General features: G+C 36.4%; 2 protein-coding genes across 4 annotated transcripts in view; both read right to left on the bottom strand.

Moving 5' to 3' along the window:
* slc25a21 (solute carrier family 25 member 21) overlaps positions 1-8,351 on the bottom strand; it is a 109,182-nt gene extending 100,831 nt beyond the window's left edge. The window contains exons 1-2 of one of the 2 annotated variants that reach the window (XM_056767680.1): positions 8,107-8,351; positions 7,833-7,910 (exon numbers count right to left, since the gene is read on the bottom strand). In XM_056767680.1, the coding sequence (XP_056623658.1) occupies positions 7,833-7,899 (67 nt within the window). In that variant the 5' untranslated portion in view covers positions 7,900-7,910; positions 8,107-8,351. The remainder of the gene's footprint in view (positions 1-7,832; positions 7,911-8,106) is intronic. The other variant, XM_056767679.1, reaches the window with a different exon arrangement.
* Positions 8,352-9,658: 1,307 nt separating this feature from the next.
* The window catches only part of plekhh1 (pleckstrin homology domain containing, family H (with MyTH4 domain) member 1), a 41,832-nt gene continuing 38,315 nt past the window's right edge, over positions 9,659-13,175 (bottom strand). For both annotated transcript variants that reach the window (XM_056768603.1, XM_056768604.1), the window contains exon 30: positions 9,659-12,154. In XM_056768603.1, the coding sequence (XP_056624581.1) occupies positions 11,972-12,154 (183 nt within the window). In that variant the 3' untranslated portion in view covers positions 9,659-11,971. The remainder of the gene's footprint in view (positions 12,155-13,175) is intronic.

Here is a 13,175-nt window from a genome sequence, read left to right as displayed (position 1 = left end):
ATTATCAAATTGTGTGGCTGCCTATGCCAAGGTCCCCCTCCTAGGCAATGTCATCCTTTTACCACTCAAGATCAGCCGTAATCAAAAGTGTCTATAAATTTGAGCTTCCCTAATTAAGGCCTCCTCGCCAAGCGCGCAAGCGGGCGACTGGGCACAGATCTCTCCCTAAGAGACTCAAATTGGCTCCCAAGCACAACAAATCACATTATGATTTCAGCTCTTGCCCGAGCGCGGCTCATCTTGAGTCAGTTAACCCAGTGGAAGCGGCCGCCTCTCTGTTACGGACCTAGGCACTGACGTGGAAGGTATAAAAAGAGAGAGCTCACAATCGAATCAACAAACTAGTAGTCAAGCTCTAAACAGGATAAAATGCACACATGGGCAATTTTATTATGAATTTTATAATGAATAAAATGCTCTTGTAAACTCTTTTATGTTCAGACTCTCATATATATTTTAACACACACACACAAAGAAAATGTATATATGATATATACACACACACACGCATATATATATATATATATATAAAAATGTGATACTGTATATGCTTTCATGCAGCAGTTTTTTTACAAAAAAAATCATTTCTTTAAAAAAAATCTAGATTCAGTTAAGATTTATAGATTACATTTTGACTTTGATTCATTTGTGATGTTTCCAGTTGACCGAAAGCACTCGGAGCTGTTTGGTTCTCTTTCATATGAGAAAGGAAAGTGCTAAAAACAGAATCTCTGGGCAGAGATACACCCAAGGTTTACAGACAATATAATGCAGAAACGGGACAACGGCTCGTCTCTCAAGCAAAGAAAACCACTTGTCATCTGCCACGGTTAAGTCATTGCAAATTGCAGCATGGTAGATAGAGAACCAAATTAAAAAATTTGAATTTAAGCAGTAAAATGACTGCTCCTAAGGAGGTTATTTATAGATACAGCTTTATGGGAATACTTTCATTCTAGACTTGATCTTTGCAATGCTGTGATCACTCTATCAAAAGCTCTTCTCTAGCCAAAGGATATCTCAGCATTCTGAGCTAATTACAAGGTCGGTCGACAGCCAACCGGACAGCGGTCCAAGAAAAAGTGAACGCTAACACGCGAATACATGCATACACACCCATGTATGCATACAGAGTGTATCATCTACTGTGCAGTTTCATTTTCCTACAGGGTCATTCAAACTATGGCCCTTGACTACTTAGACTAAGTGCTCAATTAAGCATAGCTTGTTAGCCGGTTTCCTTTCCAGCTGTTATTGTTGCCATATGCTGTTTCACGGTACTGAATGTAATACAGTGTATTACAGTATGACAGTAAATCTCTTAATATTTTTTGTCCTAAATGTTTTGGGATCTCTGCAGTGCTCTACGTTAACTTTTTGCTTATAGCACTGGTCCTACAGAGGTTTAAAGTTTTGTAGCACTGGCAAAAAAGTTGAAGCACAAAAATAAAATGTCCTTTGTCATCAATAAAAAAATTGTGCAGTTCATCACATGAATAGGCAGGTAACTGACAAATGACATTAATGTTACACAAAGATGGATAAATTAAAGCCAATTTGTAAAAAAAATTCTACATTCTGTGCTTTTCATTTCTACTATACAATAGTGGTATATTTGTCCACATAAATTACTGTAGTACACTATAGTATTACTATAGGAAAACTGGAGTAAAATTCCTAGATACAATAGTGTTTTTGAACCTTACTATTGTATACAGTCTTTACTAAAGTTTATAAATTTACATTAGCAAATACTTTAGTACACTTCAGTATTTTATCATCTGAGCGTTCAGGTTAACGGGACTTATATTTTGACGGGTCGTCGGAAAAGACGCTTGAGTTGTGTATTTGACAATAGTTTTGAATTTAAATGTTCCTGAAATAAACTTTCAGAGCAAATCTGGAAATGAAATTCATATGTTCATATCCTCATTCTACACTGGAGATGCAGACAAATCTACGAGTGTCACGCGTGTAGCACGTTAAACTGTGTGGTCCTTCACTAAGACACGCAAAACAGCCAGATGATATACTTAAATAACAGGATTCCACGTCCGCAAGTCCACATCTAGTTATATGGACTCAATGCAGCCAGGAAAAACTTAGCAAAATAGACTAAAACTTAGTGAAATAGCGGTGCGGCATTGTTTAATGTCACACACAAACAAGCACAATGAGAAACACACTTCACACAAACTGGCCGCTCTGTCTAATGCCCCAGACAAAACTGTATTGCATGCATGCTACACTGGCTAATATATTATCAGCACAGACCAATTTATTTGTGTGATTTATATATATAAATGAGTTTTCATACTATGTCAGACCATCTAATTTTCTCTGTAAGAGTGTAACAGTGTAAGTATTTTTTTAAGGAGATAGTTCACCCAAAATGAAAATTCTGTCATCATTTACTCATCCCCTTGTCACTTCATAGTCTATGTCTATGGGACTTTCTTTTTTCCGCAGAACACAAAAGAAGATATTTTGAAGAAACTTGGTAACCGAACAGCAATGGAAACCATTCACTTCTATTGTACGGACACAAAGCAAGTTAATGAGTACAGTCGCTGTTACACAACGTTATACAAAATATCTTCTTCTGTGTTCTGCAGATGAAAGAAAGTTATACAGGTTTAAAATGACAAGATGGTGAGTAAATTATGAAAGAATTTTCTTTTTGGGTGAACTATCACTAATTTATCAATCAACTTTTCTTTAGCAATGTGACAAATCTGTTAGGGCAAAATTCATATTTATAAAAAATAACTGGGATATATTGAGTTACCTTTCTACTGTAGAAGGGAACCACACCAAAATGTGACCGTCTAATCGTCTATGGCGGACCACTCCTAAAATATTGCAGGCACCCAAGTTTGAAGGGAGGCTTTTTGACGTGATGTTGTGATTTGGAGGCTAAAGGTCAAGTTTCCCCTTATCTTATCCCAATGGAAAAGCTACTGTTTTAAATCATAAAAATCTGTATTACGTTAACTTTTAATCAATACTGTATTACCTATTGCCAACATTTTAGAAAGAATGCATGACCTACAGCATTAGTCTATTACAACAAAGTAACAAACTTTCAATTCTGAACAATAACACCAGAATAAGTATTACTTAAATAAGGAATTTATTATTGACTATAGAAAGTACAGATTACATTTTTATCAGAAATGGATGTGGTTAATAAAATCCCTGACTAGATCACTACCAATGATTTTCTGAGTATATTGCTTCCCCGTTTGTCTTTCCTGTCCGCACCAATGGCCATATTTGAATAATTTCGCCCGGAAAATGAGCACGAGCACTGGCCCGGGGACAGCCTCCCATGTTGAACAATCATAATCATGCTACTCTTACCATAACACTGCAATTATCCCTATTGCTTACAGCAACACGACATGCGTGATGAATGAAATGTGTGTATTCGTGTGTGCACGAGCGTCGCATTCTACAGTAGAGAAGCCTCTCACGCATACGTCCCTGTCCCGTTTCCTCTGCTCAGTTCAGCGTGCGACCTCCATAAATCATGTCATTAAGATAACGTCAGCGGTCCCTGGCTGGCTCGTACATTACTTGAGAAGACCAAATTCCATTTGCTCATAAAAAGTCCTCTCTCTTTGACAAATAGCTGACTTAACAGTGACAATCCGCAGCAGACTTTAGTTCAACAGTAGTTCTTACCAAGTGTGTGGATGAATGGATCAGAGGACTGATATATTATCCCAAACCACATCAAATTTCTCGCGACTATTTAAAAGATGAATCTGTCCGCAGACTGCACACATTTGATCAGATACATAGGCTCTATTAAAGACTAATTCTGTGGTTGGTCTCAGGTTCGAGCAAGTACCTGTGGGAGGTATACGATCTGTTTGGAGAGTCTAAGCTCCTTGCTGCATATGTTACGATTATACTTCATGCCTGGTTGCAGTCAACTGATTTCTTGTGACATTATGATCCTGCACATTTCCTCCAGTGGTAATTAGTCGTAGCAGTCAATAAATCTCCTCTGTTTGTTTTTCTAATGTTTATTATGGTTTAATTGCATTTTTTTGCTCCATTTCAAGAATGGTTTGCTAGCTTGTACTACAAACGTAGTTGTGTTTTCTTACTGATAACATGATTTTCCAAAAAGTGTGTTTCGCTGAAACGCTTACTGTACCAAGTGACAGAAGGACATAATATTAAACGTGCAGCAAAAAGTTGCGTGTCTGTCAAAGAGATTGTATACATGTATAAGAAGGTGATTTAGAGGCACCATCTAAACCAACATTACTTCAAACATGAGGTCATCTAAACATCTGTCCACAACATGTCCTAGCGGAGTTCAATCAAAGCCCTGCTCAAGCATGTACAATTGTTTCTGGAAATAAATATTAGGCCTAATTCGGCTCTGATTGTAGCGGCCAATCGTGGGCCACAGAGGAAACAGTCATTTTGTGGCAAGTCAATACTCTTCCCAGGGACCCCCTCTCAATTGCCATTATTTATTTATTCTTCTTTTACTCGTTTCTTGTTCCTTCCTATAGACTCTGTGTGGATGTATTTGTTCAATGCTGCCTAAACTTTATTTCACAGATTCGAAGCGATTAGATGGAGAGTGGGTGAGTGTGTTTTAAGTGAGGGTCTGCTGTGAAGGGGTGGGCTGAGTTCAATTATACTTAGGCTGTCTGTCTTTTCTCGTCACACTCCATTTGCAGTCGGCGGATACGTTTACACAGAAACTAATCATAACTAAAACATTTTTGTGTAAATCTTACCAAATTACTCGGTATAACAGGGACAGGGAAAGGAAATCAATACCAGAAACACTTTAGGTAACATCTGACCATTTTTCCGGACCTTCTGGCTATAAACTGAGATAAATTATGAAAAGAAAATAAATCCCAATTAAGATTTTTTTTCACATTGGGCAAAGTTTACAATATCCTGCTAAGTTTTTCACCCAATTTTTAGAATTGCCCTGTGAGTAGACTAATAGTGATTTTTCATTTCCTGATTTAAAGGGGTGATTTCATGAAAAAACTTTTTCCATGTTTAAATGTTAAAATCAGGTCTCTTGCACATCTGCCAACTCAGAAAATGTGAAAAAAGACAAATCATTAACTTTTTTTATGTGAGCCTATCTCTGCAAGCCTTTGAGAAAAACGAGCGCTTCAGAAATCACTCTCTTAATGACGTAAGCAGCCGCTCTTAATATAATATGTCCACCCCTTGTTCTGAACGTGTCCACCCATTGCGCCGCGGCCATTTTTGTCTTTGCATGTGTGAAGTTGTAACACCATGGCAAAAGTAGAAAAGCTTATGAAATGTTCTGTTGCTGGCTGAACAGACCAACACGGAACACTGTTCCCAGTCTCGAAACAAGAGAGGAATGGATTTATTTAGTTTTCAATGGAAATCATCCACACTGAATGCGGCAAAGCTGCAAATAAAGACATTGTAAGTACCGGTATTTTATAAGTAAGACCCCAGGGACCTGTGGCAACTTAGAAGTAGGTAAAATGTCACTGCGATACGTTTGTCCGTTCACGATTAGAAAGCCATCTCTGTTGCTTGTAAACATGCGACGGGATTATCCTGCATAACGTTAATTTGACTTGGAGAAATAGCTATGCGAAACAGGAGTGCTTGTCGAAGACAATGTGTTTGGTGTTTAAACACGAGACTTTGTTTCTCGTTCGCTTTATGTGACCGTACTTTATTGTTTTGTCGCTGGAAGCGCAGGCTCACAGCCCTGGCTGCGTTTTCTTCCCGAAAGGGGCGGAGACTAGCAGCTCTCTTCAGTTACAGAGACACACACCAAAACAGCGTGTTTCTCCTCACATGCAAAAGTGGGCATGTAGCGCATAGTATATTAAAAGATCTGTGGTGTTTTTTTAAGCTGAAACTTCACAGACACATTATGTGGACCCCTATGATTTATATTACATTTGTGTAAAACTAGAAAAAAAATCACCACTTTAAAGGCATGCCAGTACATCTTAATATAAAGCTGTCATTTTTTAAAAACACGTAATTTCTGAAAAAACGTAAAGGAAAGAGCTTTGGGTAGACTTAATTAAATGACAAATGATAAGTTTGTCAAACACTCATCCTGTTACTCTTTGTGTTTTATAACAAAGTTTGTGAAAATTACCAAGCTGTTGTAATTTACTGCATTAAAACATTTGTATTTTGGATGATGACAACATTTGGAGAACACCATGAAACAGCCTACAAGGCCAAGAAACAAAGAACAGGAGATGTTTTCAAGGGTTCTTCTGTAGAAGTTTGGTGCTTGACCATGAAGTTAAATACAATGCTTCCCTCTAGTGGTAGTCAATAAAACATCAACATCCCATTTAAACAAAGAAGAGATCAACAAAATGAACAATTTCAGGCTTAAAAAGGCCTGTTATCTCATCTACTGTATATTGTAATAACATTATGTCTGAGTGGAAAGGTTGTGAAAATAAATAAATAAGGGATAAATAAAACACACAAACACAGCAGTGACATTAACTCCTTTTGTCCTTCAAAAAAGTAATTTCAGAAAACCTGGAAAATCAAAACAAGCCAAGGCTGGTAAAAGCAAAAGGTAGACCCAAGCCAATTCCTGTGACCTGTTCACATAAGTTAACTTTGCTCCCCCTTCGGTCTCCTTAACAATCTGCTGGAGTGGATGTGACAATGTCAGGGGGGTTAAAAGAAAGAAAGAAGTACAGTCCCTGGTGATAACTAAATGTTTTGCAAAGTTCCCAGTGAGGTGTTAAAATTTAAGACCAACTGAAAAGTACCCTTAACTTTTCTCATGACAGATAAAAATAGCTTTAAAGGGATACTTCACCCAAAAATGAAAATTCTATCATTCGAGTTGTTCCAAATCTATATAAATTGATTTGTTCTGATGAACACAGAGAGATATATTTGGAAGAATTCTTAAAACCAAAGATATCTTGCACACCACTCAGGAAAATTACATAATAATTGTAAAAGCAAAATTACATAATAATTTTTTGTTTTGTTGAACACAGAAGAAGACAGTTCTGGGGCACTTTTGACTCCCATTGTATTTTTTTCCTACTATGGTAGTCAATGGGGGGCAAAATCTGTCTGGTTATAATCATTTTTCCAAAATATCTTCATCTGTGTTCATCAAATTTATATAGATTTGGAAAAGTCTCGAAGGTGAGTAAATGATGACAGAATTTTCATTTTTGGGTGAAATATCCCTTTAATGTAAAGATGTTGCATAACTAGTAAAAAGCTTACACAGAATTGACACCAGACACTAATTATTGTGAATCTGGTACACATTTCCTTTCAGGATACTCCAGGAGCAGGATTGGCAGATGCTGAGCTAAACTGTGCAGTTAAACGCATGATGACACCATGCTGTTGTCCATTATACATTTTACTGTTCTGTCTTCCAGATATAAACTGAATTTCCCTCAAAACTAAATCCTGAATAAACCAACACTAAGTTGTAACGCAAAAACTAAATTTAATAACATATCTTTACTCAAAGAAACCCCTTGAACTTAAACGGAACTATTTGAAACGGAACTATTTTACGTGAACGTGTGTATCCTACTTTTAACTCCGACAGACATCCGGTTGAAATATTGTTTAATCTATCATATTTAAAGTTACTGACAACAACATTTCTTTATTTTATTCAGGCCAAAACTAGAAAACATATGGGATACATTGAGCAGCAAACGCAGCTTTGAGAGTTTGTCAACAACACGCGGTGAAAGTGCAACAGCAGCGCGAGAGGCTACAGATTTGTATAAACAAAGTCTGTGGGTGTCTGGGTGAAAAAAAAAGTTTGTTACTCTTACCTGCTGATCCACCTGCAATGATTTGATGAGACGCTTCTCTCCGTAAACTCTGCTTTTTTGATGCCATTGTGTCGGGGCCTGTTTCGAGGAAAATAAATGTTAACACCGTTGGCACAACTCGCTTTTGTCGTCTTCAGTAAAATATAAACTTTAATTTTTAACTACAGTCTTGAAGAAATACAGGACCTAGTTCAAATGTAATTTTCCATGTTAATGTCCCTTATTGTATGGTGGACATAGTTGTGTGAATGAAATGTGTGTTTTTAAACCTTACTTTAGTTTGAATGTGTTTAATGTTGATCCTCGCTTTCTGAAGAGCAGCGCACGTGAACGCTGCAGATCTCGTCGACGTTCTGGACACTGACAGCACACGGCGCGAAATATGGAGCAGGGTCAATGTGTGTTATTGCTCAAGCAAAGTGATTCAATTTTAACTATGAAATGCGATCCAGTTGTAACTTGATGCCCACCAAGGCTTGATAAAGTAGAAGATAATACAAACACACTGTTATCTTATTGGATACATATAATTAGCTTAGCTAAATACACATCATAGTATTTGTTTTTTGTTTGATATAAGTCATTATAAATGTTCTAAAGCTGTAATTAAAAAATAGTTACAGTGTTTCAACACATAGGCTCCCAGAAAGCCTCTAAATCTTGTTTTCTTTTCTGAACTGTATTAGCTTATTTCCAAATAAAACAATGACAAACTTTGTAAAACTCTCTAGTGTATTATGTAGTTATGATGTCGATTTCAGCCATGACATTGGATTAAGAGAATGCTGCAGTAAACCACATTAAATATTTTAAACACATCTCATAGCAGACACTTCTATATTATACCTGCATGAATTAAGTGTTTACATTTCTGACTATTTTTGGGGTCACAGTATTTTTTATACAAAGGTATTCATTGGGACTGGATACTTGTATTTGAGAATCATCTTATAATTAACATTTGTTTCCAAAAAACAATTTAAGCAATTCAAGCACAAGCCTTTATATTAAACTTTTTGTAAAATAGCCTATATGAAACAAAATTCAAGTGTGTCAAAACATCTGATTGGTTCAGACAAGCATAAAACATAAAATAAACCGTATGGGAAAGTAACCACTGATACTCAAAAATACCATAAGCAACAAATACTCGTCAATGGCACATCAACACTGCAAATATTGATCAAAACTGTCAGCTGCATAACTAATATTTACCTAATTGCCATTTAGCATTTCAAGAGTGTCATGGCTCTATTCCCAGTGCTTAAATTTTGTGAAAAGCGCCTTTATAAAACAAAGCTTGATGTCTCATAAACTGAAAGCTCTCATTATAAATGTTAAGAAAAAATATACTGTAAAAATACATGCTTGAGAGGGTTTGGGATTCTTCCAAAACATGTGGATCTGCAGAGAGCAACAATGAAAAGCAAACTTTTCCTAATTAAATATAGCTTAGAGAGTCTGGCTAAGTAATGAACATATAACTGCATTACCTTAGTCTATACACATATTTTCCCTGGTTAATTTTCAAACGTGAATTTATTGCAGGCTATTGGCAGAAAAATACCATTAGCACATTGACCTGCCTATTTAAAGAGCAGAAAACTCCACCCCATCTATATAAATGTATGGTGGCAAGCAATTCTGTGAACCTTCTCAGTTTTTCATTAATTTTTCCTTCAATTTAAGAACAAAGGATTCTAAACAAACTGCTATATTAAAGCAGGGACTGCGAAGAACAACTGAGTATCAAAAATTAGGAACTAATATTTATACTGTGCACAAAATATAATTTACTCCTTTGCTTTTATTATAAAGGTCAAGCATACATATTTTTTTACTAAACCTCTAATAGAAAATGGCAGATTGAAAGACAGCAGCACAATGAATGTTTTATTTATAACAATCTCTATGAGTTTGTTTGTACCACCACATTTTAAGATATCTTTGCAGTGACAAAGTAACAAAAGAATACCTAAACCACTTTCTCAAATTTCTAAAAAAAATAACTAAGCTGGTAAAACAAAAGAAGTTGATTACACTAAAACATGTTAAAAAAAGATAAAATAAATAGTTAAAATACAGAAGCAGTGGTTTCGTAGAAATTCATACAATAATTCAAGTTACTTGTTTTATTATTGTAGCTGTTTTCAAAATTTCCTCCCTATAATCTTTCCTCCCTATAATCTCCCTATAATCTTTATAATTATTTCTTTGAAATGGCAATATTAAGGGTATACAGTGAACTTTTTCAATGATCTGTTTTCAAAACAGATTAGAGTAATTCACACTGTACTTTTTGACAGCTAAAACATGTTATATCTTTCAATGTAGCATTGTATTGATACAATAAGAAATATATAGGAAAAGTATTTTTTTAGATCTAACTGCTAAAATATACAGAAACAATTAAAATCATGACAATGACAAACTCTGGCAAGTAACAAAGTTCATGAAAACATACGTTCCTGCACATGTCAACATTTGTTGACACAGATGTGGGATGTTCCGTCATTATGTTAAAAGAGACAATGTTTTGCGAATAAAAAGTGTCTATGTCCTTCTGCATCTCAATATTACTACTAACAGTTTGGCTCAGATTTAGCATTACATTTGGTGCGAATGGGCTGTGGTACTACAATGGCATGTGACGAAAGATTTCTGTAACAATCTAAAAAAAAAAGGAGTTAGTGCTGATTATCATGTGATTTCCTGCATGGACAAATTTAGTTATGCAATAAATGAGAATCAAACCCGTTATAGATGTGAGACATCACGTTACTAGACATGCCCCATTTCAGCTGGCCATTTCAATAAAATCACATTACACTCAGTTAGAAAATTAGAGCTATATAGAACAGTTTACCATGCAAGCATAACCATAGCTAGTTGGTTAGCTTCTTTCCAACATACAATATGTAGTAAATTTACTCAAGATAATTATCAGTGTAATGTAAAGTGAATACACTGTTAGACTTCAATGACTAACAGTACAGTACCTTTAAGTAATGTACCATTACACAGTGAAAATATCCGGAACAAACATAGAACGCTAAAATTAAATTAAATTTAAAGAAAATGCACAAAAAATATTTGACTGTAATTTCACAAGGCATCCAGTTAAGACCAAATAAGCTTCAATGTTTTTGTATTTCAGACAACAAATACAAAGTTGGAGCTACACTGACTCAGTGGGTGGTTTACAGCATGTCTCCATTTGTAAAGCCACCCTGATCAAGACGTGTGCAATTTCACATACAACGCAGTCTCACAGTAATTCGTGACATTGTCACAAACTGTAATTCATGTTCAACGACACAAAATTTCCCCCTTTTTTCTTGTCACACAACACGACTTTCAATCTAATCTTAATACATGGTATCTTTCATATGTATAAACATGTATCAACGCAATCTCAATCCATATTTTACAAGGTGGCTCATTCGTGTGAATACCCATTTCCTACAATCTCATTCGTATGTTTTGGAATGATTTGACTTTGCCCCTGTGACGTTAGATTTACGGGCGGGGTTAGGGTTGCCATTTATCATCGCTTTGCCATCTCGTGAAACTCACGTTTTACTTAAATTAGCCTTTGCGGCTGCAATTTTAGGGTTTGGGGTGAGGTAAGGTGTTGGTTAGCCACCTCCTTAAATATATACGAGTTATTTTGATATCAGAGAATCACTTTATAAATGTAAATACATACATACCGGTGTATGGAAAGTCGTGCTGAGTGACACGAAAAAGGTTGTGCTGAGTGACAGGAAAAAAGGTGCAAATTTGTGTCCATTAACACAAATAAATAGATTCCAAATGTCGTGCCAATGCCACAAACTACCTTGAAACTGGGTTGTCACATGATAGGTCAACTATGATATACTTAACTATTAAACTTCATACCATAAACTCATCATAGTTTATGATATGAACTTAATAATTAATACTTACTTCATACCATAAACTCCTCACAGTTTATGAACTGAACTTAATACTAACTTTCCAACACAACTGTGAATCATACTATTGCTAAATAACTAAATGATCTCAATGCAGTTTAATAGAGTTTGAAGAGCACATATGTAACTATACATGACTGCATGCAGTCTTTTTAAAGAACTGTCAATGTATCGACGCGTTTATAGAAGAGTGGGGCCTTTAGTAGTGTATGTCATTGATGGAAAGTGTTTGCTGTCTATGTCCCATAGCCTTCTGTCTTCTTGAGGTCCCAGTGCAGAGCCTTGGGACTGGTTGCTGGCACCTGGTAAACTGGAGGTCCAGTAATTGATATAACTAGCCAAGAGAAGAGTCATTTCAAGGATCTAAAAAAAGTAGAGAGAACAAGCAGGATTAGTGAAGAGAACAACTTTAGTAGTTAATTTCTTCTCTATTTGTGACTTGGAGTACAAAAAAGTTGCAAGAATGGTGCTCATAAGCACATCCCAAAGTTATTCTTATAGTATCTGAATGCCATACGGTATGAGAATGATACAGTTATAAAGCACATTTGAAACCCTTAATAAATACAGTGGGGCAAAAAAGTATTTAGTCAGCCACCAATTGTGCAAGTGCGCCCACTTAAAAAGATAAGAGAGGCCTGTAATTTTCATCATAGGTATACCTCAACTATGAGAAACAAAATAAGAAAATAAAATCCAGAAAATCACATTGTAGGATTTATTTCCTCTGTAAAATAAGTTGGTCACCTTCAAACAAGCAAGATTTCTGGCTCTCACAGACCTGTAACTTCTTCTTAAAGAGGCTCCTCTGTCCTCCACTCGTTACCTGTATTAATGGCATCTATTTGAACTCGTTATTAGTATAAAAGACACCGGTCCACAACCTCAAACAGTCACACTCCAAACTCCACTATGCCCAAGGCCAAAGAGCTGTCAAAGGACACCAGAAACAAAATTGTAGACCTGCACAGGTAAGCAGCTTGGTCTGAAGAAATCCATTTTCTAATAATTGCTCCCACAGTTGAAGACATACAAGACCACTGATAATCTCCCTCGATCTGGGGCTCCATGCAAGATCTCACCACGTGGGGTCAAAATGATCACAAGAACTGTGAGCAAAAATCCCAGAACCACACGGGGGGGACCTAGTGAATGACCTGCAGAGAGTTGAGACCAAAGTAATAAAGGCTACCATCAGTAACACACTGCTCCGCCAGGGACTCAAATCCTGCAGTGCCAGACGTGTCCCCCTCCTTAAGGGGCTGGGGGACCAGGACGACTGATCCGTGTAAAGGAAAGAATGAATGGGGCCATTTATCGTGAGATTTTGATTAAAAACCTCCTTCCATCAGCAAGGACATTTGAAGATGAAATGTGGCTGGGT

The sequence above is a fragment of the Triplophysa dalaica genome, chromosome 15 (assembly GCF_015846415.1).
Source record: "Triplophysa dalaica isolate WHDGS20190420 chromosome 15, ASM1584641v1, whole genome shotgun sequence".
NCBI lineage: Eukaryota > Metazoa > Chordata > Actinopteri > Cypriniformes > Nemacheilidae > Triplophysa > Triplophysa dalaica.
This window is presented reverse-complemented; position numbering and strand designations above follow the sequence as displayed.